Raw genomic sequence first — 25,070 nt, 5'->3', positions numbered from 1 at the left:
CAAGGGCCACATCTAACTCCCTCTTAAATATAGCCAATGAACTGGCCTCAACTACCTTCTGTGGCAGAGAATTCCACAGATTCACCACCCTCTGTGTGAAAAAAAACTTTCTCATCTCGGTCCTAAAAGACTTCCCACTTATCCTTAAACTGTGACCCCTTGTTCCGGACTTCCCCAACATCGGGAACAATCTTCCTGCATCTAGCCTGTCCAACCCCTTAAGAATTTTGTACGTTTCTATAAGATCCCCCCTCACCCGTATTTATTCTGTTGTGCATTTACATACACTGTTGTGGTGCTGCAAGTAAGGATTTAATTGTTCTATCCAGGACATATGACAATAAAACATACTTGACTTTTGACACAAGTTCTATGTTATCCCACTTTCACATCCAATCCCTACGCATATAGGAAAGAAAACTGCAGCTGCTGGTTTAAATCGAAGGTAGACACGAAATGCTGGAGTAACTCAGCGGGTCAGGCAGCATCTCTGGAGAGAAGGAATGGGTGAAGTTTCGGGTCGAGACCTTTCTTCAGCAATTTAGTTTAGTTTGGATAAACGGCATGGAAACAGGCTCTTCGGCCCACCGAGTCCACGCCAACCATCGATCACCAGTTCGCACTAAGTTCTACGTTATACCATTTTAGATTTATATATATTTTTAGATTTAGAGATACAGCGCAGAAACAGGCCCTTCGGCCCACCGGGTCCGCACCGCCCAGCGATCCCCGCACACTAACACTATCCTACACCCACTACGGACAATTTTTACATTTACCAAGCCAATTAACCTATGTACCTGCACGTCTTTGGAGTGTGGGAGGAAACCAAAGATCTCGGAGAAAACCCAAGCAGGTCACGGGGAGAACGTACAAACTCCGTACAGACGGCGCCCGTAGTCAGGATCGAACCTGAGTCTTCGGCGCTGCATTCGCTGTAAGGCGGCAACTCTACCGCCGCGCCACCGTGCCACCCTCTTTATATCCACTCCTTACACACTAGGAGTATTTTACAGAGGGCCAATTAAACTTACAAACCCGCACGTCTTTGGGATGTGGAAGAAACCCACGCGGTCACAGGAAGAACGTGCAAACACCACAAACAGACTGCACCCGAGGTCAGGATCGAACCGGGTCTCAGGCGCTGAGAAGCTACGGCCTGGTGTGGCTGGTGAAGATTTACAAATCTCATCCAGAGACCCAGCAATCTCTTCCCTCACCTTGCATCGCAGCCTGGAATAAATCCTACCTGGCCCTGAGATTTATCCACTATTTAAAGCCTGCCAAGCCAAAACGATATGTGTAGGAAGGAACTGCAGGTGCTGGTTTAAACCGAAGACAGACACAAAAAGCTGGAGTAACTCAGCGGGACAGGCAGCATCTCTGGGGAGAAGGAATGGGTCGAGACCCTTTTTCAGCAGTCTGAACTCTATCTTGTCAAAACAATACGTCCTCTTTATTGAAGAACTGCACCAGAATTTTAACTTGGTGGGACTATCATATGTTGAAAGGCTGGAGCGACTAGGCTTGTACACACTGGAATTTAGAAGGATGAGAGGAGATGCATTTACGTGCACAACAACTGGTGCACTAACACCAAAATTATGGTTAGCCACTGTTCTGCTGATCTGGAGTTCCTAACAGTTAAATGCAGGCCTTTTTACCTTCGTAAATTTTACCTTCGTGAATTTACAGTGGTTATAGTAACAGCAGTCTACATCCCACCAAATGCTAACGCTAGCACAGCTTTAGGCTACCTGCTCGGTGCAATAAACTCACAACAGAGCACATATCCAGAAGCAGCCCACATCATAGCCGGGGACTTCAATCATGCAGACCTAAAGTCAGTTCTCCCGAAATTTGAACAACACATAAGATGTGCTACCAGGGGAAAAAACACTCTAGACAAGGTTTATTCAAATATTAAGAAGGGTTTCAGGTCAGCACCACTACCACACCTGGGGCAGTCAGATCACCTGTCCATATTCTTAACTCCAGCATACACCCCACTCAGGAGGAAAGCTCCAGTCACCATAAATACTGTTAAGACATGGCCTGAAGGAGCTTCCTCGCAGCTGCAGGATTGCTTCGAAAGGACCAACTGGGATATTTTTGAGGATCAGGACTTGGAGGAGTATAGATCAACTGTACTCTGCTACATTCAAAACTGTGTTGACAATGTCACCGTCGACAAACGTATCCGGTTGTATCCCAATCAGAAGCCCTGGATGACAAAGGATGTCAGGGTCTCTCCTCAAGGACCGTAACACCGCCTTCAGGTCTAGTGATAGAGCTCTATACAGTGCTGCTAGAACCAACCTGAAGAGAGGCATCAAGGATGCCAAAGCGTCCTACAAGAGGAAGATTGAGGACCACTTTACCAACAATGACCCACGGCGGGTATGGCAAGGCATCCAGCACATCACCAACTACAAGACCAGCAACCGCACGACTGCCGACGGCAACGCCTCGCTGGCAGAGGAACTTAACGGTTTCTTTGCTCGTTTCGAGGTGAAAGCTACAGTGGCAGACATAACACCCTCTCCAGCACCTGACAGCCACATCTTCATTGTGCAGGAGAACGATGTTAAGCGCATGCTCAGAGCAGTGAATCCCAGGAAAACTGCAGGCCCCGATGGTGTGACGGGAAGAGTGCTGAAGGAATGAGCAGACCAATTATCTGAGGTCTTCACAAAAATCTTCAACCTGTCCCTTTTAAAATCCACCATCCCTCCCTGCCTGAAGTCCGCCACAATCATCCCACTGCCGAAAAAGTCTGTCATCAGCGGCCTTAACGACTACCGTCCGGTAGCACTCACACCGGTCATCACAAAGTGCTTCGAGAGGCTGGTCCTGCAGCACATCAAAGCCAGCCTCCCACCCACCTTCGACCCATACCAGTTTGCCTACAGCGCAAATAGGTCTACAGGGGATGCCATCGCCACTGCTCTTCACACTGCACTGACCCACCTTGAACACCAGGGGAGCTATGTGAGGATGCTTTTCCTAGACTTCAGCTCTGCCTTTAACACAGTCATCCCGAGCAGACTGGTCACCAAACTTTTTGACCTTGGATTTTCCCAAACCATCTGCCAATGGATCAAGTACTTCCTGACCAACTGCCCCCAGACCGTCAAATAGGCCCTCACCTCTCCTCCACCATTACACCACAGGGCTGTGTGTTGAGCCCCATCCTTTACTCCCTCTACACTCACGACTGCGCCCCCACCCATCCCACCAACACCATCATCAAGTTCGCGGATGACACGACTGTTGTTGGACTCATCTCAGGAGGAGATGAGACAGCCTACAGGGATGAAATCCAAAGGTTGGCAGCATGGTGTTCAGTGAACAATCTTGTCCTGAACTCCTCCAAAACAAAGGAACTTATAATAGACTACAGGAAAACCAGTACAGAACACGACCCACTCTACATCAATGGGGTCTGTGTGGAAAGGGTACCCGCTTTCAGGTTCCTGGGTACGCACATCGCAGAGGATCTTACCTGGTCTACCAACACCATTACCACAGTGAAGAAGGCACAGCAGAGACTCCACTTCCTGAGGATCCTCAGGAAGACCAACCTGCAGGAGAAGCTCATGATGTCCTTCTATCGCTGCTCCATCGAGATTGTGCTGGCATACTGTATAACCACATGGTATGCCAGCTGCTCAGAAAAGGACAGGAAGGCCCTTCAGAGGGTCATCACGACGGCCCAGAAGATCATCGGCTGCTCACTGCCCTCCCTGGAGCACCTGTTCAGCCTACGCTGCCTCAGTAGAGCCGGCAAAATAATAAAAGATCCACCCCACCCCGGCCACCGTCTGTTTGTTCTTCTGCCCTCTGGTCGACGTTTCAGGTCGATCAAATCCCGAACAAACAGACTCAAGAACAGTTTTTACCCCAGGGCCATACGAGAACTGAACACTACTTTCTGCACTAGGTCACACTGTTAAAACTTTTGTATTTAACATATTTGTATTTATTTGTTTTGCATTTATTGCATATATGGTTTTACGCACCGTCAGGATTGCTATTTTTAAATTTCGTTGTACTTGTTGCAACGACAATAAATGAATATTATTATTATTATTATTATCTTATTCTAACATATAAGATTATTAAGGGGTTGGACACGTTAGAGGCAGGAAACATGTTCCCAATGTTGGGGGAGTCCAGAACAAGGGGCCACAGTTTAAGAATAAGGGGTAGGACATTTAGAACTGAGATGAGGAAAAACGTTTTCAATCAGAGAGTTGTGAATCTGTGGAATTCTCTGCCTCAGAAGGCAGTGGAGGCCAATTCTCTGAATGCATTCAAGAGAGAGTTAGATAGAGCTCTTAAGGATTGCGGAGTCAGGGGGTACGGGGAGAAGGCAGGAACGGGGTACTGATTGAGAATGATCAGCCATGATCACATTGAATGGCGGTGCTGGCTCGGAGGGCCGAAAGGCCTCCTCCTGCACCTATTGTCTATTGTCTATTCTCCTTTGTTAAATTCGCCAACTACAAAGGTCGTTTCCTTTGTGAGTACAAGATGGGAAGTAGTCATTGAGTAGGAAAATAACTGCAGATGCTGGTACAAATCGAAGGTATCACAATAGACAATAGACAATAGACAATAGGTGCAGGAGTAGGCCATTCAGCCCTTCGAGCCAGCACCGCCATTCAATGCGATCATGGCTGATCACTATCAATCAGTACCCCGTTCCTGCCTTCTCCCCATACCCCCTCACTCCGCTATCCTTAAGAGCTCTATCCAGCTCTCTCTTGAAAGCATCCAACGAACTGGCCTCCACTGCCTTCTGAGGCAGAGAATTCCACACCTTCACCACCCTCTGACTGAAAAAGTTCTTCCTCATCTCCGTTCTAAATGGCCTACCCCTTATTCTCAAACTGTGGCCCCTTGTTCTGGACTCCCCCAACATTGGGAACATGTTATCTGCCTCTAATGTGTCCAATCCCCTAATTATCTTATATGTTTCAATAAGATCCCCCCTCATCCTTCTAAATTCCAGTGTATACAAGCCCAATCGCTCCAGCCTTTCAACATACGACAGTCCCGCCATTCCGGGAATTAATCTAGTGAACCTACGCTGCACGCCCTCCATAGCAAGAATATCCTTCCTCAAATTTGGAGACCAAAACTGCACACAGTACTCCAGGTGCGGTCTCACCAGGGCCCGGTACAACTGTAGAAGGACCTCTTTGCTCCTATACTCAACTCCTCTTGTTACGAAGGCCAACATTCCATTGGCTTTCTTCACTGCCTGCTGAACCTGCATGCTTCCTTTCATTGACTGATGCACTAGGACACCCAGATCTCGTTGAACTCCCCCTCCTCCTAACTTGACACCATTCAGATAATAATCTGCCTTTCTATTCTTACTTCCAAAGTGAATAACCTCACACTTATCTACATTAAACTGCATCTGCCATGTATCCGCCCACTCACACAACCTGTCCAGGTCACCCTGCAGCCTTATTGCATCTTCCTCACAATTCACACTACCCCCCAACTTAGTATCATCTGCAAATTTGCTAATGGTACTTTTAATCCCTTCGTCTAAGTCATTAATGTATATCGTAAATAGCTGGGGTCCCAGCACCGAACCTTGTGGTACCCCACTGGTCACTGCCTGCCATTCCGAAAGGGACCCATTTATCCCCACTCTTTGCTTTCTGTCTGTTAACCAATTTTCTATCCATGTCAGTACCCTACCCCCAATACCATGTGCCCTAATTTTGCCCACTAATCTCCTATGTGGGACCTTGTCGAAGGCTTTCTGAAAGTCGAGGTACACCACATCCACTGACTCTCCCTTGTCAATTTTCCTAGTTACATCCTCAAAAAATTCCAGTAGATTTGTCAAGCATGATTTCCCCTTCGTAAATCCATGCTGACTCGGAACGATCCCGTTACTGCTATCCAAATGCTCAGCAATTTCGTCTTTTATAATTGACTCCAGCATTTTCCCCACCACTGATGTCAGACTAACTGGTCTATAATTACCCGTTTTCTCTCTCCCTCCTTTCTTAGAGGGTCAGGCAGCGTCTCTGGAGAGAAGGAACGGGTGACGGTTCGGGTCGAGACCCTTCTTCAGACAGTCATTGAGGGTCTCACTGTCTGCCAGCCCCAGGCACACATTGCTCTCCTTGTCCCCTGTGGATTCCACTCTTTCCCCGATGGTATTCCTTTACCCTGAATATAAAACACCTTTGGATTTACTTGAATCCCCTCTGCAGTGATATTTGGCGACCCCACTTTGCCTCCCCAATTTCGTCTTTAAGTACTTCCGGACGCTTTTAATACTCTCGACAGGCCTCCTTGTCTGTTCCCTGTCATTCACTTCCTTTTGCCTCTTTATCCAAGCCTGGGCAGCCAGGGTTCCCCGAACCTCTTGTTACCCTTGGATCACACCCTAAAATAAACACGTCAGCCCTGAACTCTATCCATTTCCCCTTTGAAAGCTTCCCATTGTGCAGATGTGGATTTACCTGCAGGTATTAGTCCCAGGAGAAAACCTGAACGAGTTTTAACCACCATCTGGCACTATCGCCAGTGACTATTACTGGGTCTGCCCTTCATTTCAACTCCAGGTTTATTTAATTACTCAGGACTAATTAACCAGGGAGGCACAATGGCACATCAGGTAGAGACGCTGCTTCACAGCACCAGGGACCTGGGTTCCATCTTGACTTCAGCTGCTGTCTGTGTGGAGTTTGCACGTTCTCTCTGTGACCATAGAAAATAGGTGCAGGAGTAGGCCATTCGGCCCTTCGAGCCAGCACCGCCATTCAATATGATAGAAACATAGAAAATAGGTGCAGGAGGAGGCCATTCAGCCCTTCGAACCAGCACCGCCATTCATTGTGATCATGGCTGATCAGCCAAAATCAGTACCCCGTTCCTGCTTTTTCCCCCATATCCCTTGATTCCGTTAGCCTTAAGAGCTAAATCTAACTCTCTCTTGAAAACATCCAGTGAGCTGGCCTCCACTGCCTTCTGTGGCAGAGAATTCCACAGATTCACAACTCTCTGGCTGAAAATGTTTTTCCTCATCTCAGTCCAAAATGGCCTACCCCTTATTCTTAAACTGTGACCCCTGGTTCTGGACTCCCCCAACATCGGGAATATTTTTCCTGAACAGGTGGGTTTTGTCCCGGCGCTCCGGTTTCCTCCCACATCCCAAAGCTGCGGGTTTGTAGGGTATGAGTTCATAAGTTCTAGGAGCAGAATTGGACCATTCTGCCATTCAATCATGTTTAGTTTTGTTTATTGTCACGTGTTCCCGAGGTACAATGAAAAGCTTTTGTTGCGTGCTAACCAGTCAGCGGAAAGGCAACACATGATGACAATCGAGCCGTTTACAGTGCATAAACACATGATGAGGAAATGGCAGGAATAACACCTAGAAGGTATTTATTCACAAAATGCTGGAGTAACTCAGCAGGTCAGGCAGCATCTCAGGAGAGAAGGAATGGGCGACGTTTCGGGTCGAGACCCTTCTTCAGACTGGGGTCACCATGAGGTAGATAGTAGTTCAGCACTGCTCTCTGGTTGTGGTAGGATGGTTCAGTTGCCTAATAACAGCTGGGAAGAAACTGTCCCTGAATATGGAGGTCTGTTTTTTCACACATCTGTGCCATTTGCCCGATGGGAGAGGGGAGAAGAGATAATGGCCAGGGAGAGACTGGTCCTTGATGATGCTGTTGGCCTTGCCGAGGCAGCGTGAGGTGTAGATGGAGTCAGTGGAAGGGAGGTTGGTTTGTGTGATGGTCTGGGCTGCGTCCACAATTTGCTGCAATTTCTTGCGGTCTTATAGACAATAGACAATAGGTGCAGGAGGAGGCTATTCGGCCCTTCGAGCCAGCACCACCATTCAATGTGATCATGGCTGATCATTCTCAATCAGTACCCCGTTTCTGCCTTCTCCCCATACCCCCTGAATCCGCTATCCTTAAGAGCTCTATCTAGCTCTCTCTTGAATGCATTCAGCGAATTGGCCTCCACTGCCTTGTGAGGCAGAGAATTCCACAGATTCACAACTCTCTGACTGAAAAAGTTTTTCCTCATCTCAGTTCTAAATGGCCTACCCCTTATTCTTGAACTGTGGCCCCTTGTTCTGGACTCCCCCAACATTGGGGACATGTTTCCTGCCTCTAACGTGTCCAACTCCTTAATAATCTTATACGTTTCGATAAGATCCCCTCTCATCCTTCTAAATTCCAGTGTATAGAAGCCTAGTCGCTCCAGATCTTGGATGGAGCTGTTCCCAAACCAAGCTGTGATGCGTCCTGATAACATGCTTTCTATCGTGGCTGATCGATCCTTCCCTCTAAATCCCATTCTCCGGCCTTCTCCCCATAATCCTTGACACCCGTACCAATCAAAAACAGGGGCTGATCCGGGATTTGAACCCAGGACCTCTTACACCCTAAACGAAAATCATACCCCTAGACCAACTTCATACCCCTAGACCAACTAGCCGGTTAGTGATTTTATCACTTCCAACTTTCTGCCTTCCACATCCTCCAATCTTAGTTTCCCAGCCCGTTTTTACTTTCTCCCCAAAATCCACAAGCACAACTGCCCTGGCAGACCTTTTCAGCCTGCTCCTGGCCCACAGAAATAATTTCTACGTACCTCGACTCCATCCTATACCCACTGGCTCCTCGGTACCCTGCAGCTCCATCCCTCCCCCTAGTCGCGACAGAGACAGAGTCCCCCTAGTCCTCACCTTCCACCCCATCAGCCGTCGCATACAACACATAATCCTCCGACATTTCCGCCACCTCCAACGGGATCCCACCACTAGCCATGTTTTCCCATCTCCACCCCTTTCCGCAGAGACCGTTTCCTCCGCAACTCCCTGGTTAACTCATCCCTTCCCACCCAAACCACCCCCTCCCCAGGTACCTCCCCCTGCAACCGCAGAAGATGCAACACCTGTCCCTGTACCTCCTCCCTCGACTCTGTCCAGGAACCCCGACAGTCCTCTCAGGTTGGGCAGAGGTTCACTTGTACCTCCTCCAACCTCATCTACTGTATCCGTTGTTCAAGATGTGGACTCTTATACATCGGCGAGACCAAACGCAGACTGGGTGATCGTTTCGCGGAACACCTTCGCTCAGCCCGCCTGGACCAACCTGATCTCCCGGTTGCTGGACACTTTAATTCTCCTTCCCAATCCTACACAGACCTTTCTGTCCTCAGTCTTCCCCATTGCCAGAGTGAGGCTAAACGCAAATTGGATGAACAGCATCTCATATTTCGCTTGGGCAGCTTACAGCCCAGTGGTGTGAATATTGTAGCCCTGGCATTCCCTCTCCCTCTATACCTCCCCATCCAATTCACACTAGCTTCAAATTTTCATCCTACAAACAGTTTACAATGGCCTGTTTCCTTTATCGTTCATTGTTCTTCCTGTCTCCGACTTTGTCCCGCCCCCTCCCAACATCAGTCTGAAGAAGGGTCTCGACCCGAAACGTCACCCATTCCTTCTCTCCAGAGATGCTGCCTGTCCCGCTGAGTTACTCCAGCTTTTTGTGTCGAGCCAGTTAGTTGATTGCCTCTGTCATTTCAATGTCACCACCAGCATCCGAATACTGTCTGTACCGTAAGATGTGGGAAGGAACTGCAGATGCTGGTTTACACCGAAGATCGACACAAAATGCTGGAACAACTCAGCGGGACAGGCAGCATCTCTGGATAGAAGGAATGGGTGACGTTTCGGGTTGAGACCCTTCTTCCGACTGGCCAGTCCACAGTTTACTGCAATTTCTTGTGGTTTTGGATGGAGCTGTTCCCAAACCAAGCTGTGATGATAAGCATCCTGATAAAATGTTTTCTATCAAGGCTGATCTATCCTTCCCTCTCAACCCCATTCTGCTGCCTTCTCCCCATCAGACTGGCCAGTCTGAAGAAGGGTCTCGACCCGAAACGTCACCCGTTCCTTCTATCCAGACATGCTGCCTGTCCCGCTGAGTTCCTCCAGCATTTTGTGTTAGACGTTGGGGCCGTTTCTGGGCGAACTAGTGCGAGACTGACAATCAAAGCCTGATTGCCCACGCAGATAAGAAGTGTAAGAAAATAACTGCAGATGCTGGTACAAATCGAAGGTATTTATTCACAAAATGCTGGAGTAACTCAGCAGGTCAGGCAGCATCTCAGGAGAGAAGGAATGGGTGACGCTTCGGGTCGAGACCCTTCTGGAGTCTGAAGAAGGGTCTCGACCCGAAACGTCACCCATTCCTTCTCTCCTGAGATGCTTCCCACGCGTATAAGATCACTTCCACCGGATTTGAGATAGAAACTTTGGGGAGATTGCGAGTTTTAATTTTTAATCTGGGTTTGAAATCTGTGAGAGTTGTTTATGCTGGAATCTTACAGAACATGTTGCAGGCTGGAATATTCACAGTAAGGACTTTGTATTCCCCCGGACAGACCTCATTAATCACAGTTAGATCATTTAATTTTTACCTACCACGCTGCTCTTACTTAAAACCAAGTTTTATTTAAACATACTGTGTCTCAGCCCCCCGTCTCGGGTTGTTGAATTTCCAGAATAACCCTAGAGTCTCCGGGCATCGAATATTAATCTTCAGAGCCACGCGGGACGCCCAAGAGAGAAATCAGAGGTGTTTTCACATAACATTTGAAGGTTTTCTTAGAATACCTCTGTCTATTAGTTAAAACAATATTGAACCTGGGAAAGGAGTTTGATTGATTACGCAACTGGGCAGGGGAAAGTTCTGTGGCAGAGCTATCTGATGCAAGACATGGTACATTATACAGGCAGTGTTGAGGCAACAGAGAAATTGGTTTCAGGGGGTGGCTGCAGAGTTGTGTTGCGTGCACAGTCCAGCGACTCATGACCACAGGACAGGTGGGACAGAGCGGATGGTCTTGTCATAGAACGGCACAGGAATAGGCCCTTCGGCCCACAATTTCTGTGCCGAACATGATGCCGAGACCAACTCTGATCAGCCTGCACATAATCCATACCCCTCCATAGCCATAGAACAGCACAGCACAGGCCCTTCGGCCCACAATGTCTTTGCTGAACACAATGCCAAGAGCAATTCTTAACTGCCTGCACATAATCCATATACCTCCATAGCCACAGAACAGCACAGGGATAGGCCCTTCGGCCCACAGTGCCTGTGCCAAATGTGATGTCAAGTCAAACTGATGTCATCTACCTGTACATGGTCCATCTCCCTCCATTCCCTGCGTTCCATGTGCCTATCTAAAAGCCTCTTGAATGCTGCTATCAGATCTGTCTCCTACACCAACCCAGTTAATGCATTCCCCCCACTCTGTGTAAAACGATTACCCCACACTCTTGCATTAAACGTTCCCATGCTCACCCTCTAATGTTGGACATTTCCACCCTGGGGGGAAAAAAGGTTCTGACTGTCTATCCCTGTTTCCATCAGGTCTCCCCTCAATCTGGGGCATTGCCAGAGAAAACTCTCCAACCTCTTTGTGTAGCTCATATTCTCCGATCCAAGCATCATTCTGGCAATCTTCCACTTCCAACATCCTTCCTGTAATGGGATGACCAGAACTGCGCACTAGACTCCAAATGTGGCCTAACCAAAGTCCTGTAAAGCTGCATCATGACTTCCTGACCACCAAAGTACACCTCACACTTGTCTGTGTAGGAAGATAACTGCAGATGCTGGTACAAATCAAAGGTATTTATTCACAAAATGCTGGAGTAACTCAGCAGGTCAGGCAGCATCTCAGGAGAGAAGGAATGGGTGACGTTTCAGGTCGAAACCCTTCTTCAGACTGAATCACACTTGTCTGATTAAACTCTGCCATTTCTCCACTTGCACCGCTCTTCCCTCTAGGGTTGCCAACTGTCCCATATTAGCCGGGACATCCCGTATTTTGGGCTACATTGGTTTGTCCCATACGGGACTGCCCTTGTCCCGTATTAGGCCCGGACACTGTAGCCCAGGGCCACAACAGTCCCCAACAGTGTAGGCCCGGACAGTGTAGGCCCGGACACTCTAGCCCGGGGGCCACAGCAGTCCCCGACAGTGTAGGCCCGGACAGTGTAGGCCCGGACAGTGTAGACCCGGACAGTGTAGCCCAGGGGCCGCAGCAGTCCCGGACAGTGTAGGCCCGGACAGTGTAGGCCCGGACACTGTAGCCCAGGGCCACAACAGTCCCCAACAGTGTAGGCCCGGACAGTGTAGGCCCGGACACTCTAGCCCGGGGGCCACAGCAGTCCCGGACAGTGTAAGCCCGGACAGTGTAGGCCCGGACACTGTAGGCCCGGACACTGTAGCCCAGGGGCCGCAGCAGTCCCGGACAGTGTAGGCCCGGATTGTAGCCCGGGGGCCACAGCAGTCCCCGACAGTGTAGGCCCCGGGCGCCACCTAATGGAGGTTGCGTAGCAACCCGCTACCCGGCCCGGACTGCCTCCATTGGTGGAGCGGGAGCTTGTCACCGCTGGCTGGGTTACGTCACCCTTTGTCCCTTATTTAGGAGTGAGGAAGTTGGCAACCCTACTTCCCTCCCCCCCACCACCATCCCCCACAGCTCTTCAACCTCCATTCTTCCCTCTAGCTTCACAATGTGCAACTCTTCAATCCTCTTGTGCTGGATGGAACTGTAGATGCTGGTTTTTGACACAAGATTCTGGAGTAACTCAGTGGGTCAGGCAGCATCTTTGCAGAAAATGGGTCTGAAGACGGGTTCCAACCAGAAAAGTCACCTATTCTTTTTCCCCTAGAGAGGCTGCTTGACCTGCTGAGTTACTCCAGCACTTTGTGTCTATCTTCTGTACAGGTGCATTGGTAGGAAAGGTTTAACATACACAGAAAATAGATGTAGGAGGCCATTTGGCCCTTCGAGCCAGCACCGCCATTCAATGTGATCATGGCTAATCATCCACCATCAGTAACCCGTGCCTGCCTTCTCCCCATATCCCTTGATTCCGCTAGTCCCTAGAGCTCTATCTAACTCTCTTTTAAATTTATCCAGTGAATCGGCCTCCACTGCCCTCTGTGGCAGAGAATTCCACAAATTCACAACTCTCTGGGTGAAAAAGTTTCTTCTACCTCAGTTTTAAATGGCCTCCCCTTTATTCTTAGACTGTTGCCCCTGGTTCTGGACTCCCCCAACATTGGGAACATTTTTCCTGTATCTAGCTTGCCCAGTCCTTTTCTAATTTTATACGTTTCTATAAGAGGAGGGATATGGGTCAAACCCAGGCAAGTGGGACTAGCTTAGATTGGGCTTCATGGCGGCGTGGACAAGTTGGTACACAGGTCCTGTTACCATGCTGTATGTTTCTAAGCCAAGGCTGATCTTCTACCCTCTTTCTGCCCAATCTCAAGAGCCCACGAGCGTCCAAACATTTGCCTGCCCCGATCTTGGCTGTGGGCAATAAGGTCATAAGTGATAGGAGCAGAATTAGGCCATTCGGCCCATCACATTGACTCCGGCATTCAATCATGGCTGATCTATCTCTCCGCCTAACCCCATTCTCCTGCCTTCTCCCCATTACCCCTGACACATGTACTAATCAGGAATCTATCTCTCTCTGCCTTAAAAAATATCGATTGAAGGCCTCCACAGCCTTCTGTGGCAAAGAATTCCACAGATTCATCACCCTCTGACTAAAGAAATTCCTCCTCATCACCTTCAAGGAACGTCCTTTAATTCTCAGCTTGTGCCCTCTAGTCCTACTCTCCCACAAGTGGAAACATCCTCTCCATCCAATCCATAACTGAGCATACACACCCTTTGTGGCAGAGAATTAAAAGATTTGTAAACCTCATTGAAGGCATTTCTACTCCCCTGACCAAGCTGGGTTTGTGGGCTTGACGTCTCTCCAAAATCCCTCAGCAAATGGCTCACCATCCAGACCAAACCAGTTGCATAGGCGGCAAAACATCACATTCATATCATATCATATCATATCATATATCATATACATTCTCTCCAGCGACGTCCACACTACGAGACTGATTCAAATAATTAATTTTCACAAAGCGAGAAACCACACGAGATATGGTAAAACAATATTTTATTCCATTTTGCTTACCAAGATAATTTTCATTGACACTTGAATCATTAGCAAGAATGTGAGTACAAGTTGCAAATGATTACAGCCTTTTTACCGCTTGCAGGAGTAACTAGTTAAATAAACACTGCATATTTTTCTTTTAATAAATAGAGACCTTAAAAAAGGGTTTTATTTACCAAAGTGAGAGGGGGGAAGGGGAAGGGCGCATTTAACTACAAATGATTCAGCAGTGATTCTGGCAAATTTCATGCCACTGGAATTGAATGGAGAAACTAGGGACCAAACTGTATGTGTTTGGGTATCGTTCCATGGTCTTTGTCTCTGCCTTTCTGGGGCAAACTGGGAACATCGGGTCTGCAGAAGATTCAAATCAACACATCATCATCATCATCGCTAAGAGAGCGCATAATCACGGGGGTGACCTATGCTTGGGGGCAAGGATTCACACTAGTGCAGCTGCTGTACGGCAGTGCGGCACCATTCAAGAATAAAACTGAGGCAGCATACCTGCCACATTTCTCCTTCCGCGCTGTGGAAAGACAAGCGAGCAGTTGTGTCTCCCAGCATCTGTGGAGTCCTGACACTGCTCTGCATTCCAAATCCCATCCCCATCACATTCCCACTCTCACTGTTATAAGAACAGTGAAGGCTACAGCTATCTGATCCTTAGATCGGTGAGAGTCGGTTTCAGCGTGGATCACGACTTTGGGAAACCGTTTACGAGGCAGGTAGAGCATCGTAAGGGAGCTTTGGTAGCACAGCTGCTGGATAAGACGACAGGTCTCCTGTCCCCATCCCACACCCATCCAAGGAAGTGTCTCAGGTTAAAACAGCACCTGGGCTTTAGTGATGCGGGGATGGAGGTGGGAGAAGAGTGTAGTGCAACAATTTCAAAGCGTCAAAAATGAATTCTGTGCACAAGATGAAGTGAAAGCAATCCCATGGTGTGACGTTGGTCACCAAAGTGTCAAAATAGTTATTGCACAAGTATCCAAACTTTAAACTCTGGAGATGCCTCAGACAGGGCTCCAGTGACCTGTTGCAGATGAATGTGGAGTCAATGTTCCGTGGCGTTAGGTAAGAGAAAGCGTGCAAGGTTTAAAAAAAAGAAAATTGGGTTTTGTAAGGGCATTGCCTGGTGGGGATGGAAGTGCCAAGTGACCAGTGGGGTGTGCGGGAACCTGGTGGGGATGGAAGTGCCAAGTGACCAGTGGGGTGTGCGGGAACCTGGTGGGGATGGGAGTGCCAAGTGACCAGTGGGGTGGGTGGGAAGAGTGTGGGGTTGAAGTTCATGAGCCAAAATCTCCAGAGAACGTATCCTACCACCCTGCACTGCCCCCTATGGTAGAGCTATCAGGTCCAGGAGGCTGGCAACTGAGACAAGCAAGCAAGCCGAGGAATAATCACCACAGATGCTGGAGCTGCCAGCTGTTGCAACTGGGGGACATTCAACACAGTTGGAAAGCCCGCAAATAATCCGCAAGCAGGAGAGCACGTTAATGTTCCGCTGCAGTTACCAACTGCACTGCACTGCACACCCAAATCATTCTCAGAAACCCACCACCAGCAGCTCCGTGAATTCTGCTTCCATTATTCCATAACTCGTCCTACTGGTGATCAAGGGCAGTTTGTGCTTCCCAATTATCCAGCTGGTCTGCATTTATCTGGTGAACTCACCTGGGTGTAACTTTACGAACGAGAGGAAAATACTAATGGCGCATTGGAGATACAATGATCTGCAGATGCCAGTTTACAAAAAAAAAGGACAGAATGCTGGAGTAACTCAGCGAGTCTGTCAGCGTCTCTGGAGAAGATGGATAGGTGACTTTTTGGGTTGGAACGGCATTGTTTGGTGGTATGGGTGTGTCGTTACCAGTGGGGTGGGTGGGAAGTGTGTGGGGTTGAAGTTCATGTGTTGAAACGTCACCTGTCCATGTTCTCCAGAGATGCTGCCTGACCCGCTGAGTCGCTCCAGCACTCTGTGTCTACTGGCTGTTGGCAGCTTGCTGATCCCCAAAGACAAGGGGTTGGTTTGACTGGGAGTCAGTGAACTGTTCACAATGCCAGGCTGCTGGAAACCTGCTCAAGTTACTGCAGAAGGAACTTCGAAAGAGCGGGAGACCCAACCTCCACAGGACATGACCTGCACTGCAAAGACAGATGGCTGCTCAATCTCAAAACAAAGTGACGGATGAGAAAGGCAGAAAGGATAACTACAAAAGTAATTGAACAATCGATGCCCTGAAGCACATGGCAGTCGGTGCACTACAGATGAAATGGGAAGCAGATTGCACTGAAGTAGCCAATTTGCACGCAGCAGGCTCCTATTAATAAGCGTCCATGATTAACCTGCTGTTTTGGCAGTGTTGGTGGAGGATACATGATGCTAGGTCACTGGGGATAGGTCTCTGACCAGCTCGGGATGTCATAACTTCACACAGCAGAGAGGTGGAATGAAGCTGGATCCCAAGGATGGAACCTCAATAGTGAAGCATAGCTGATAGTGCAACACCTCCCACACACTGATGCATAACCACCTGTGTTTTGCAGTGACGTCTGTGCGAAGAACGAGCTTCCCTGGTGTGCCGACTCCTCCTGAGAGCGAGTTTCGCTGCTTATTGTTCTTGTGTCATTTTGCTACCGGAGGAAGCCTCATTGTGAACCAAATACCTTTAGCTGCTCAGCGGCGAAGCTGGCGATTGCTTCCTGAGGGATGGCTCAACTTTCAGTCTGGAGCTGAGTGCTGGTTGGGGAATCATCCATGATATGGGGTGGAACGTGGCTGGTTGTACACCAGGCATGATAAGACTAACCAGACCATCCTACTGTGTGTGAGATCGACACTGCCAGCCCAGTCCTTGCACAGAACATGAAAGACAAGACATTATGCTATTTGTGCAAGACGTTTGGAGACAACTCACTAGAGATAAATCTTTGGTGCGGCAGTAAAAACTGGACTTCATGATTTATCACCTAAAAATATCCCTGATGTACTTGCAACCAGAGAGTTTAATATCTTTGATCACAGTTAGAGCCAGTTTAACCCCAGAACTGATGCAAACAAGGAAAGACACAGTGGAGGAGTGAATAACATCACCCAAAGAAACAATATGGGGTGTAAGCGTGTCCAGTGTGAGGTCTCACACACATTATTTATCTCAGTCTTGTTTTAAATTAGATTTGGAGTTTGGTCAAACAAGGGACTGCAGATACTGGTTTACACAAAATTGACACAAAGTGCTGGAGTAACTCAGCAGGTCAGGCAGGATCCTGGAGAAAATGGATTGGTGACGTTTCGGGTCAGGACCCTTCTTGTGCCAGGTTCTTGAAAGGATCCCAAGAAGATGGCACGAACCGTAATATGAAATCTTCAGAACTTGACCTAGATTATCACAAATCCCATGGCTAAATGGCAGTTCACTATTCTTGGTTGTGTGTACCAGGTCCGCCTTACAGAAACGTCACCCATCCGTGTTCTCCAGAGACGCCGCCTGACCCGCTGAGTTACTCCAGCACTTTGTGGCTTTAAAAAAAAAATTTGGTGTCACACGTGACAACATCTCATTACCAGTCTTTTATCTAATTCATCCAATTTGCCAGTAGCCCTCGTTATTTACAGTATACCAGTGCAAAGAGGGGTCAATGGCAAATTTAAAGATCGTGAGAACAAGGGAGAAGTGCGAGGGAAGGGACTGTTTTGTGCTCCATTTCATGTTGTGCTGAGCACCTCTGAAGACCACCTGATCGCGTGCCAGAAGCCCAGCTTCACTGTCAACTGGGTAAGACAAGGTTGTGCTCCACCTTAGGTTTCTAACTCCACACGTTCGTTACTCCTCTGAGCCAACATTATCAACGGTGTTGTGCGTCTGCATCGTAGGTCAATAATGGAAAGTATTCTTTCAACAGGGCCCTAAAGACAAAAGCAGCACGGGCCTTTCACAATCTGAGCACAGCGTTCCAACGCAAGGGTGTGCTCGACTTCCAACTAAGCAATCAATGAATAACCTCTGGTTGTGGATTCGGGTGTCAGATCCCCAGTAAAGGGTTCGGAGGCAGCGATGCACTGAACGGTGGGGACATCACAAGCCACGATACGAGATCTTCAGAACTTGATCGAGGTTATCTCAAAACCCAAGACAAAATGGCAGGTCACTATTCTTGATGGGTGCATCAGCTCCACTGTATAGGGGCCTGCAATGGTTAAAAGACAGCCAACATCGACCAGTGATTTCTCACGTGAGACATCAGAGTCTATTCAAGATTATATCATATTTCCTCAGTACAATTGCTGACAAAATTTATCCGATTATTAAAAGTATATTCACTCTTTATCTCGTGTTGGTCAAAAACAGTGAGATGCAGCATTACTAAACAAATAGCAGGACTTTTTGAGGGACATTATTTTTTACACACAGGATATAAGGATCTGCAGAGAAAGTTGGGTTTTGGTTCTTCACAGGGGCACAGGCAGCACTCGTTTGGTGAAAGTGGTGAAGTTGTTTCTGCATTGGATTCAACGTACTCAAATTCAGTCTGAAGATGCAGGATGGGTGGATCTCGTTTGAACACCCATGTCAGCACCAGTCTGGCTAATGCCCAGCGCGATCCCACACGTTGGAGAAGCATCCACTTCACGGGAAAACATTGAAGCTGGTAGAGGTGCAGACGCACTTGAGTGACGGTCGAAAACACCCCACAAAAACTGCAGAGCTAACACTCAGCTTCTGTCACATGAGTTGCTTGATGAACTAGTAATCTTTCAGGGGACTTGGTTGTCTTTAGTGCAAGACTGGGCTGTGCCTCCGGTTTAGAAGGCCACGTTTCCATCCAAAGGCGGGAACATGGAACTAACTTCGTGCCGTGACGGTCCACAGCAGCAGGGTGTAGACGGACATATTCCAAGTGCGCACAAGGCTGTTGGGGCGCAGTACTTCATCACAAATGATGACTTGAGCACCAAGGCACAAGGCAAACAACCTTCAGAAAGGACGAGGAAACGCATTTAAATTTCATCCACACGGCCGATGATAATCACACGGAGTTAGGGGGCTGGGAAGAAATGACCCGTTTCTTTGTATGCCAATACTTTTAAAGCAAAGATCACCAACTTTTTCTTCAGAGGCCTGACAGCTTCAAATCAACGTTCTTGCGAAGTGTTGGACTCAGTGCTCAGTGAAATTGCAAACTCAAGGGATCACACACTTGCCCGCAGGTAGAACGCACTCCCTCACCTGCACCCACAAACCCTGCACTGAACCAAACCATATTGTCTTTTCTTTTCTTAAACAAAGGACAATGGACTTTGACTGTACTTTGCTGAATAGAACATGGGATGAATACAGTGCAGGCAGAAAAATATTGGCAGACTGTAAATGAGGAAGAGATGAAAGTTCATAGATTGCACAGTTAGTTAATACTTTAAATTCAATTTCCAAGTTGAGTCAAACATATGAGCAACAAAATGCTCTGCTCACTTTTTGCCAATTTCATCCTCAGGAACTATTTTTTTTGTTGTGTTTTAAAGTAAGGTTCGGGAGGGGGGGGGAGGGGGGGGGGGAGGGAGAGGGGAAACAAAGATTGATTAAATTTGTTGCATGAAGTAACAGGAGCCATTAATCTTGAGGAAAGAATGTCCTTGTTATATTAGCAAATTTACTCCAGTGTATCTCAAGTTCAGCTGGTACGACATACTCTGCAGGTCAAATCTCACTGGGCAATGTAAATTATATTTGAATTACAATTTTTTGAGAAAACAATCTTGAGGGAGACGTACAGAAACAAATGGTTTCTATCTGCAAAAACCCACTCAGAATTGAACTCGGTATCACCTGAGTGCAGAGGTAAGCAAAGAGGCAGTAGTGGACCCAAGACCAGGTGGGAAGATAGACACAATGCTGGGGTAACTCAACGGGACAGGTAGCATCACTGGAGAGAAGGAATGGGTGATGTTTCGGGTCAAGACGGGTCTCGACCCGAAACGTCACCCATTCCTTCCACGCTGCCTGTCCCGCTGAGTTACCCCAGCATTTTGTGTCCATCTATCGGGTGGGAAGCACAGGTAGGAACCACGCTGGGGGCAGAGATGTTGTTTCCTGTACCCACTGTATTGATACAAAAAATGCTGACCTCCAACACACTGGGCTACTTTAAACAAAACATCTCAGAGGTTTACATTAACTTTTAGCTGGGGTAGAAATGACTGAAGGAGATGAAAAAAAAAAGCTCACAGTAATTAAACCAGCAAACGAGTGAATGTCACACACACACACGCACGCACGCACGCACACACACAAACACACACACGCGTCCACAGCCTTCATGTTCTGGGCTGTGAAGAGCATTTCATGGACTTTCCCTGTATTCAGTTTCTAAGCATCCCTTGAAGGGCAGCGGTTCAGACAACTATCAAAACAACGCAACAATACCTGAGACTGCACAACGTGTAGCCAAGAGATAGGCAAATGGAGGCAAGCAATATTCGGCGAGTTGAAACTATATTTCCTTGATGCTCGTTCTCAAAGTGGTTTTGACCAAATGGCCAAATAGCTGATTTAAAAAATAAAAAAAATTATATTTTTCAATTACCTTTCCTCAGTTCTTTTGCAAAGAACAAAACAAAAACCAGAACCATATATTATTTGCAGAACCCCATCGGAAGGATGTAGAAAGTTTCCGTCTGAGAAGGTTAAGGGGCTCAGAAGTTTCAAAGCAATTCTGCTTAGTACCATTGCACATAATCTGCTTGGCAGGTGGTCATTTCTTGACAGCTTCTTGATGTGTTTAGTATTGAGGAACAGGCGATGTGGCCGGTTGGGCAAATGTTACTGCCACTGAAGGCCAGATCTCATTCCCTTCAGCGATTCTGCCCCTCTCGCTCCCAGAAATAAAATTCTGGCTTCACTGGGAAAGGGGTGACCAACTGATTGAAAAGGTGGGGCAGCTTTACAAGATTACTGGCACACAAAGGGTGTTAGACACAAACATGCAGCCATGGGTAGCATGAAGTCACTCCGTAAAAGCCATGGGTCTCGATGAATTTGCTCTGCCCCCCCCCACCGCCTCCTAGTCTTCCAGGTACTGATTCTTTGTTTGCTCTCTGTCTCTCCGTTAGAAACGCAACACCCAGAATCTCGCATCCGCAAATCATCACAAAAGAGAAGTGCAACTTGGTCTCCCGTTTTGGTTCGTGGCTCTTGGCCGGAGAGAGCTTCACTTTTCAGAGCTTTTGCGATGCCTCCGGAAACTCGAGACGTTCTCGTTCAGTGCGCAGATCCTGCGGGAGAACTCCTCGAAGCCCTCGGCGTCGAGTTCACCCAGGACCTGGTCGTCGCTCTCCACCGCCACGGCGTGCTCGATGGGAATGCAGAATCCTTCCAGCTGCTCGTCCGAACTCAAGCCGGTGGCTTCCAGACCCATGATCTCCTCCGCCCGCTCCACGGAGCAGAAGACGCCCCCGCCCGTGGGCAGCGCGTAGTCGCACGGGCGCGGGCTGCGGGAGCCGCCCGCGGGCAAAGTCACCCCGTTCACCTCAGAGGAGGGCTCAGCCCCGGCTGCCTGCGGCTGGGCCGCCCCGCACACCACCCCGTTCTCACCGCTGTGCGCCCCATTGCACTCCGCCAGGTCCTCTTTGAAGGCTTCGTCGGGCACCTCCAGCATCGTGGTGGTGCGCGCTTTGCGGCCGCCTTTGGGGGGTTCCTCCAGGCGCACCGCGGCATTGTAGCTTGGCGGCAGGTCTTCCTCCGAGCTCCCACGAGACTGCCTCCATGCTCTCTCCGGAGAAGGGATGCCACCGCTCCGGGCGTGCGTCTCTGAACCCGCAGTGGTAGTTTGTCTCCGCGGCACAGGAATGGCACTGGATAGAGGCCGGTCACTGCAGGAAAATAAAAACACCAGTTAACTTGGAATGCAAGCTGTATAATCCTTAGATAGACTCAAAATGCTGGAGTAACTCAGCGGGACAGGCAGCATCTCCGGAGAGAAGGAATGGGTGACGTTTCGGGTCGAAACCCTTCTTCAGACTATATAATCCTTCTATGCAAGTTGTACAATGGAATGCTGGTTACACAATCCTACAGACACCAGCTCATGTTTTCAGGGTGTCAGGGGTTATGGGGCGAAGGCAGGAGAATGGGGATGAGAGGGAAAGATAAATCAGTCAGGATTGAATGGCAGAGCAGACTTGGTGGGCCAAATGGCCAAATTCTGCTCCTAAAACTTATGAACTTATATTTTCATCAAAATAGATGGCGTAGATAGGGTGGACAGTCAAAACCTTTTCTCTCTCCAGGTACAACGTCAGACTAGAGGGCACAGCTTTAAGGTGAGAGGAAGAAATGTTTAAAGGAGACGTGGAAGGCAATATAGTTAGGAGGGAGCTGGGTGCCAGGGGTGGTGGTGCAGATGCGATAGTGGCATTTAAGAGGCTTTTAGATAGGAACATGCAGGGAATGGAGGGATATGGATCATATGCGGGCAGACGAGATTAGTTTATCTTGGCCTCATGTCGCACCCTGGCCTCCCGGCTCCCGTCAGGCAAAAGTTACAGAAGTGTGAAAACGCACACCCTCAGATTCAGGGAGTTTCCTCCCAGCTGTTATCAGGCAACTGAATCATCCTACCACAACCAGAGAGCAGTGCTGAACTACCATCTACCTCTTTGGTGACCCTCGGACATTTCCTTGATCAGACTTTGCTGGCTTTACCTTGCACTCAAACGTTATTCCCTGTACACTGTATGGCTTGATTGTTATCATGTATTGTCTTTCTGCTGATTGGATAGCATGCTACAAAAACGTTTTCACTGTACCTCGGTCGGTACACGTGACAATAGACAATAGGTGCAGGAGGAGGCCATTCGGCCCTTCGAGCCAGCAGCGCTATTCAATGTGATCATGGCGGATCATTCTCAATCAGTACCCCGTCCCTGCCTTCTCCCCATACCCCCTGACTCCGCTATCCTTAAGAGCTCTATCTGACAACAAACTAAACTGAAATGACTGAAATAAATTGAAATGTTCAGCATGGACAACGGACTCTGCGGGCCGAAAGGCCAATAGACAATAGGTGCAGGAGTGGGCCATTCGGCCCTTCGAGCCAGCACCGCCATTCAATGTGATCATGGCTGATCATTCTCAATCAGTACCCCGTTCCTGCCTTCTCCCCGTACCCACTGACTCCGCTATCCTTAAGAGCTCTATCTAGCTCTCTCTTGAATGTTTTCGGAGAATTGGCCTCCACTGCCCTCTGAGGCAGAGAATTCCACAGATTCACAACTCTCTGACTAAAAAAGTTTTTCCTCATCTCTGTTCTAAATGGCCTACCCCTTATTCTTAAACTGTGGCCCCTGGTTCTGGACTCCCCCAACATTGGGAACATGTTTCCTGCCTCTAACATGTCCAACCCCTTAATAATCTTATACGTTTCGATAAGATCCCCTCTCATCCTTCTAAATTCCAGTGTATACAAACCTAGTCGCTCTAGTCTTTCAACATATGACAGTCCCGCCAGTCCGGGAATTAACCTAGTAAACCTACGCTGCACGCCCTCAATAGCAAGAATATCCTTCCTCAAATTTGGAGACCAAAACTGCACACAGTACTCCAGGTGCGGTCTCACTAGGGCCCTGTACAACTGCAGAAGGACCTCTTTGCTCCTATACTCAACTCCTCTCATTATGAATGCCAACATTCCATTGGCTTTCTTCACTGCCTGCTGTACCTGCATGCTTCCTTTCAGTGAATGATGCACTAAGACACCCAGATCCCATTGTATGTCCCCTTTTCCTAACTTGACACCATTCAAATAATAATCTGCCGTCCTATTCTTACCACCAAAGTGGATAATCTCACACTTATCCACATTAAACTGCATCTGCCATGCATCCGCCCACTCACACAACCTATCCTTATGCTGTTGCTGTTCACTGTAACACATTAATTTGAAAGTTAAAGAGGACACACGAGAGAGACCAGGACTGCAGGGAAAATAGCTGGGGGAATGGGATTAATTGGAACATTTCCAGTGCTGCACAGAATTGATGGCAAGAATAGCTGGTTTCTATGTAGTAAAGAAATATGAAAATAAGAACCTTGGAGAAATTAATGGGGTAAAAGCCGCCGAACTACTGGCTCCAATGACTTACATCCGAGTATCTTAAGTGTTTCTTCTGGGATAACGACGGCTTTTGTTTTGTTCTTTGCCTTCCCGAGATTCTAGTATGATCGCCAAGGATTATATGTTAAAAAAAAATCCCTTGCAAACTTCAGAGTTATTATTTTTGGCAACATTGTAATCCTGTTCTTTCAATGCAATAATACCGTTCAATTTTCTGGATGACCACAAAGTGTAAGGAAATAAGGTTAATAAAAGTCTTCTGTGTAAGCAGTGACCCAGAATCCACAAACTGCTGGAGTAACTCCGCAGGTCAGGCTGCATCTCTGAAGAACATAGATAGGTGGGGGACGTTCTTTAGATTGTGGTGGGGGCAGGGGGGGAGAGCTGGAGGAGAGGAGGGGCAGGACAAAGCCTGGTGATAATGCAGGAAGGAACTGCAGATGCTAGTTTATACTGAAGATACACATAAAATGCTGGAGTAACTCAGCAGGTCAGGCTGCATCTCTGGAGAACATAGAAAGGTGATGTTTCAGGTGGGGGACGTTCTTTAGATTGTGATGGGAGCAGGGGGGAAGAGCTGGAGGAGAGGGGGGTGGGGGGGGCAGGACAAAGCCTGGTGATAGTGCAGGAAGGAACAACAGATGCTGGTTTATACTGAAGATACACATAAAATGCTGGAGTAACTCAGTGCATCAAGCTGCAACTCTGGAGAAAAGGAATAAGTGACGTTTTGGGTTGGAATCATTCTTTAGACTCTCCAGACGACTAATTCTGAAGAAGAGTTCCGACCCTAAATGTCACCTATTCCTTTTCTCCAAAGATGCTGCCTGACACGCTGAGTTACTCCAGCACTTTGTGCTTATTATTGATAAGCAACATCTGTAGTTCCTTGTTTCTCCCAACATTC

General features: G+C 48.1%; 1 protein-coding gene across 2 annotated transcripts in view; it reads right to left on the bottom strand.

Annotated features, from left to right (window-relative positions):
* Positions 1 to 14,059: 14,059 nt before the first annotated feature.
* uvrag (UV radiation resistance associated gene) overlaps positions 14,060 to 25,070 on the bottom strand; it is a 292,355-nt gene continuing 281,344 nt past the window's right edge. For both annotated transcript variants that reach the window (XM_078401991.1, XM_078401992.1), the window contains exon 15: positions 14,060 to 21,920. In XM_078401991.1, the coding sequence (XP_078258117.1) occupies positions 21,260 to 21,920 (661 nt within the window). In that variant the 3' untranslated portion in view covers positions 14,060 to 21,259. The remainder of the gene's footprint in view (positions 21,921 to 25,070) is intronic.

Source organism: Rhinoraja longicauda, chromosome 7 (assembly GCF_053455715.1).
Source record: "Rhinoraja longicauda isolate Sanriku21f chromosome 7, sRhiLon1.1, whole genome shotgun sequence".
Taxonomy (NCBI): domain Eukaryota; kingdom Metazoa; phylum Chordata; class Chondrichthyes; order Rajiformes; family Arhynchobatidae; genus Rhinoraja; species Rhinoraja longicauda.
Note: the sequence above shows the minus strand (reverse complement) of the source record. Positions and strands in the feature narration are given on the sequence as shown.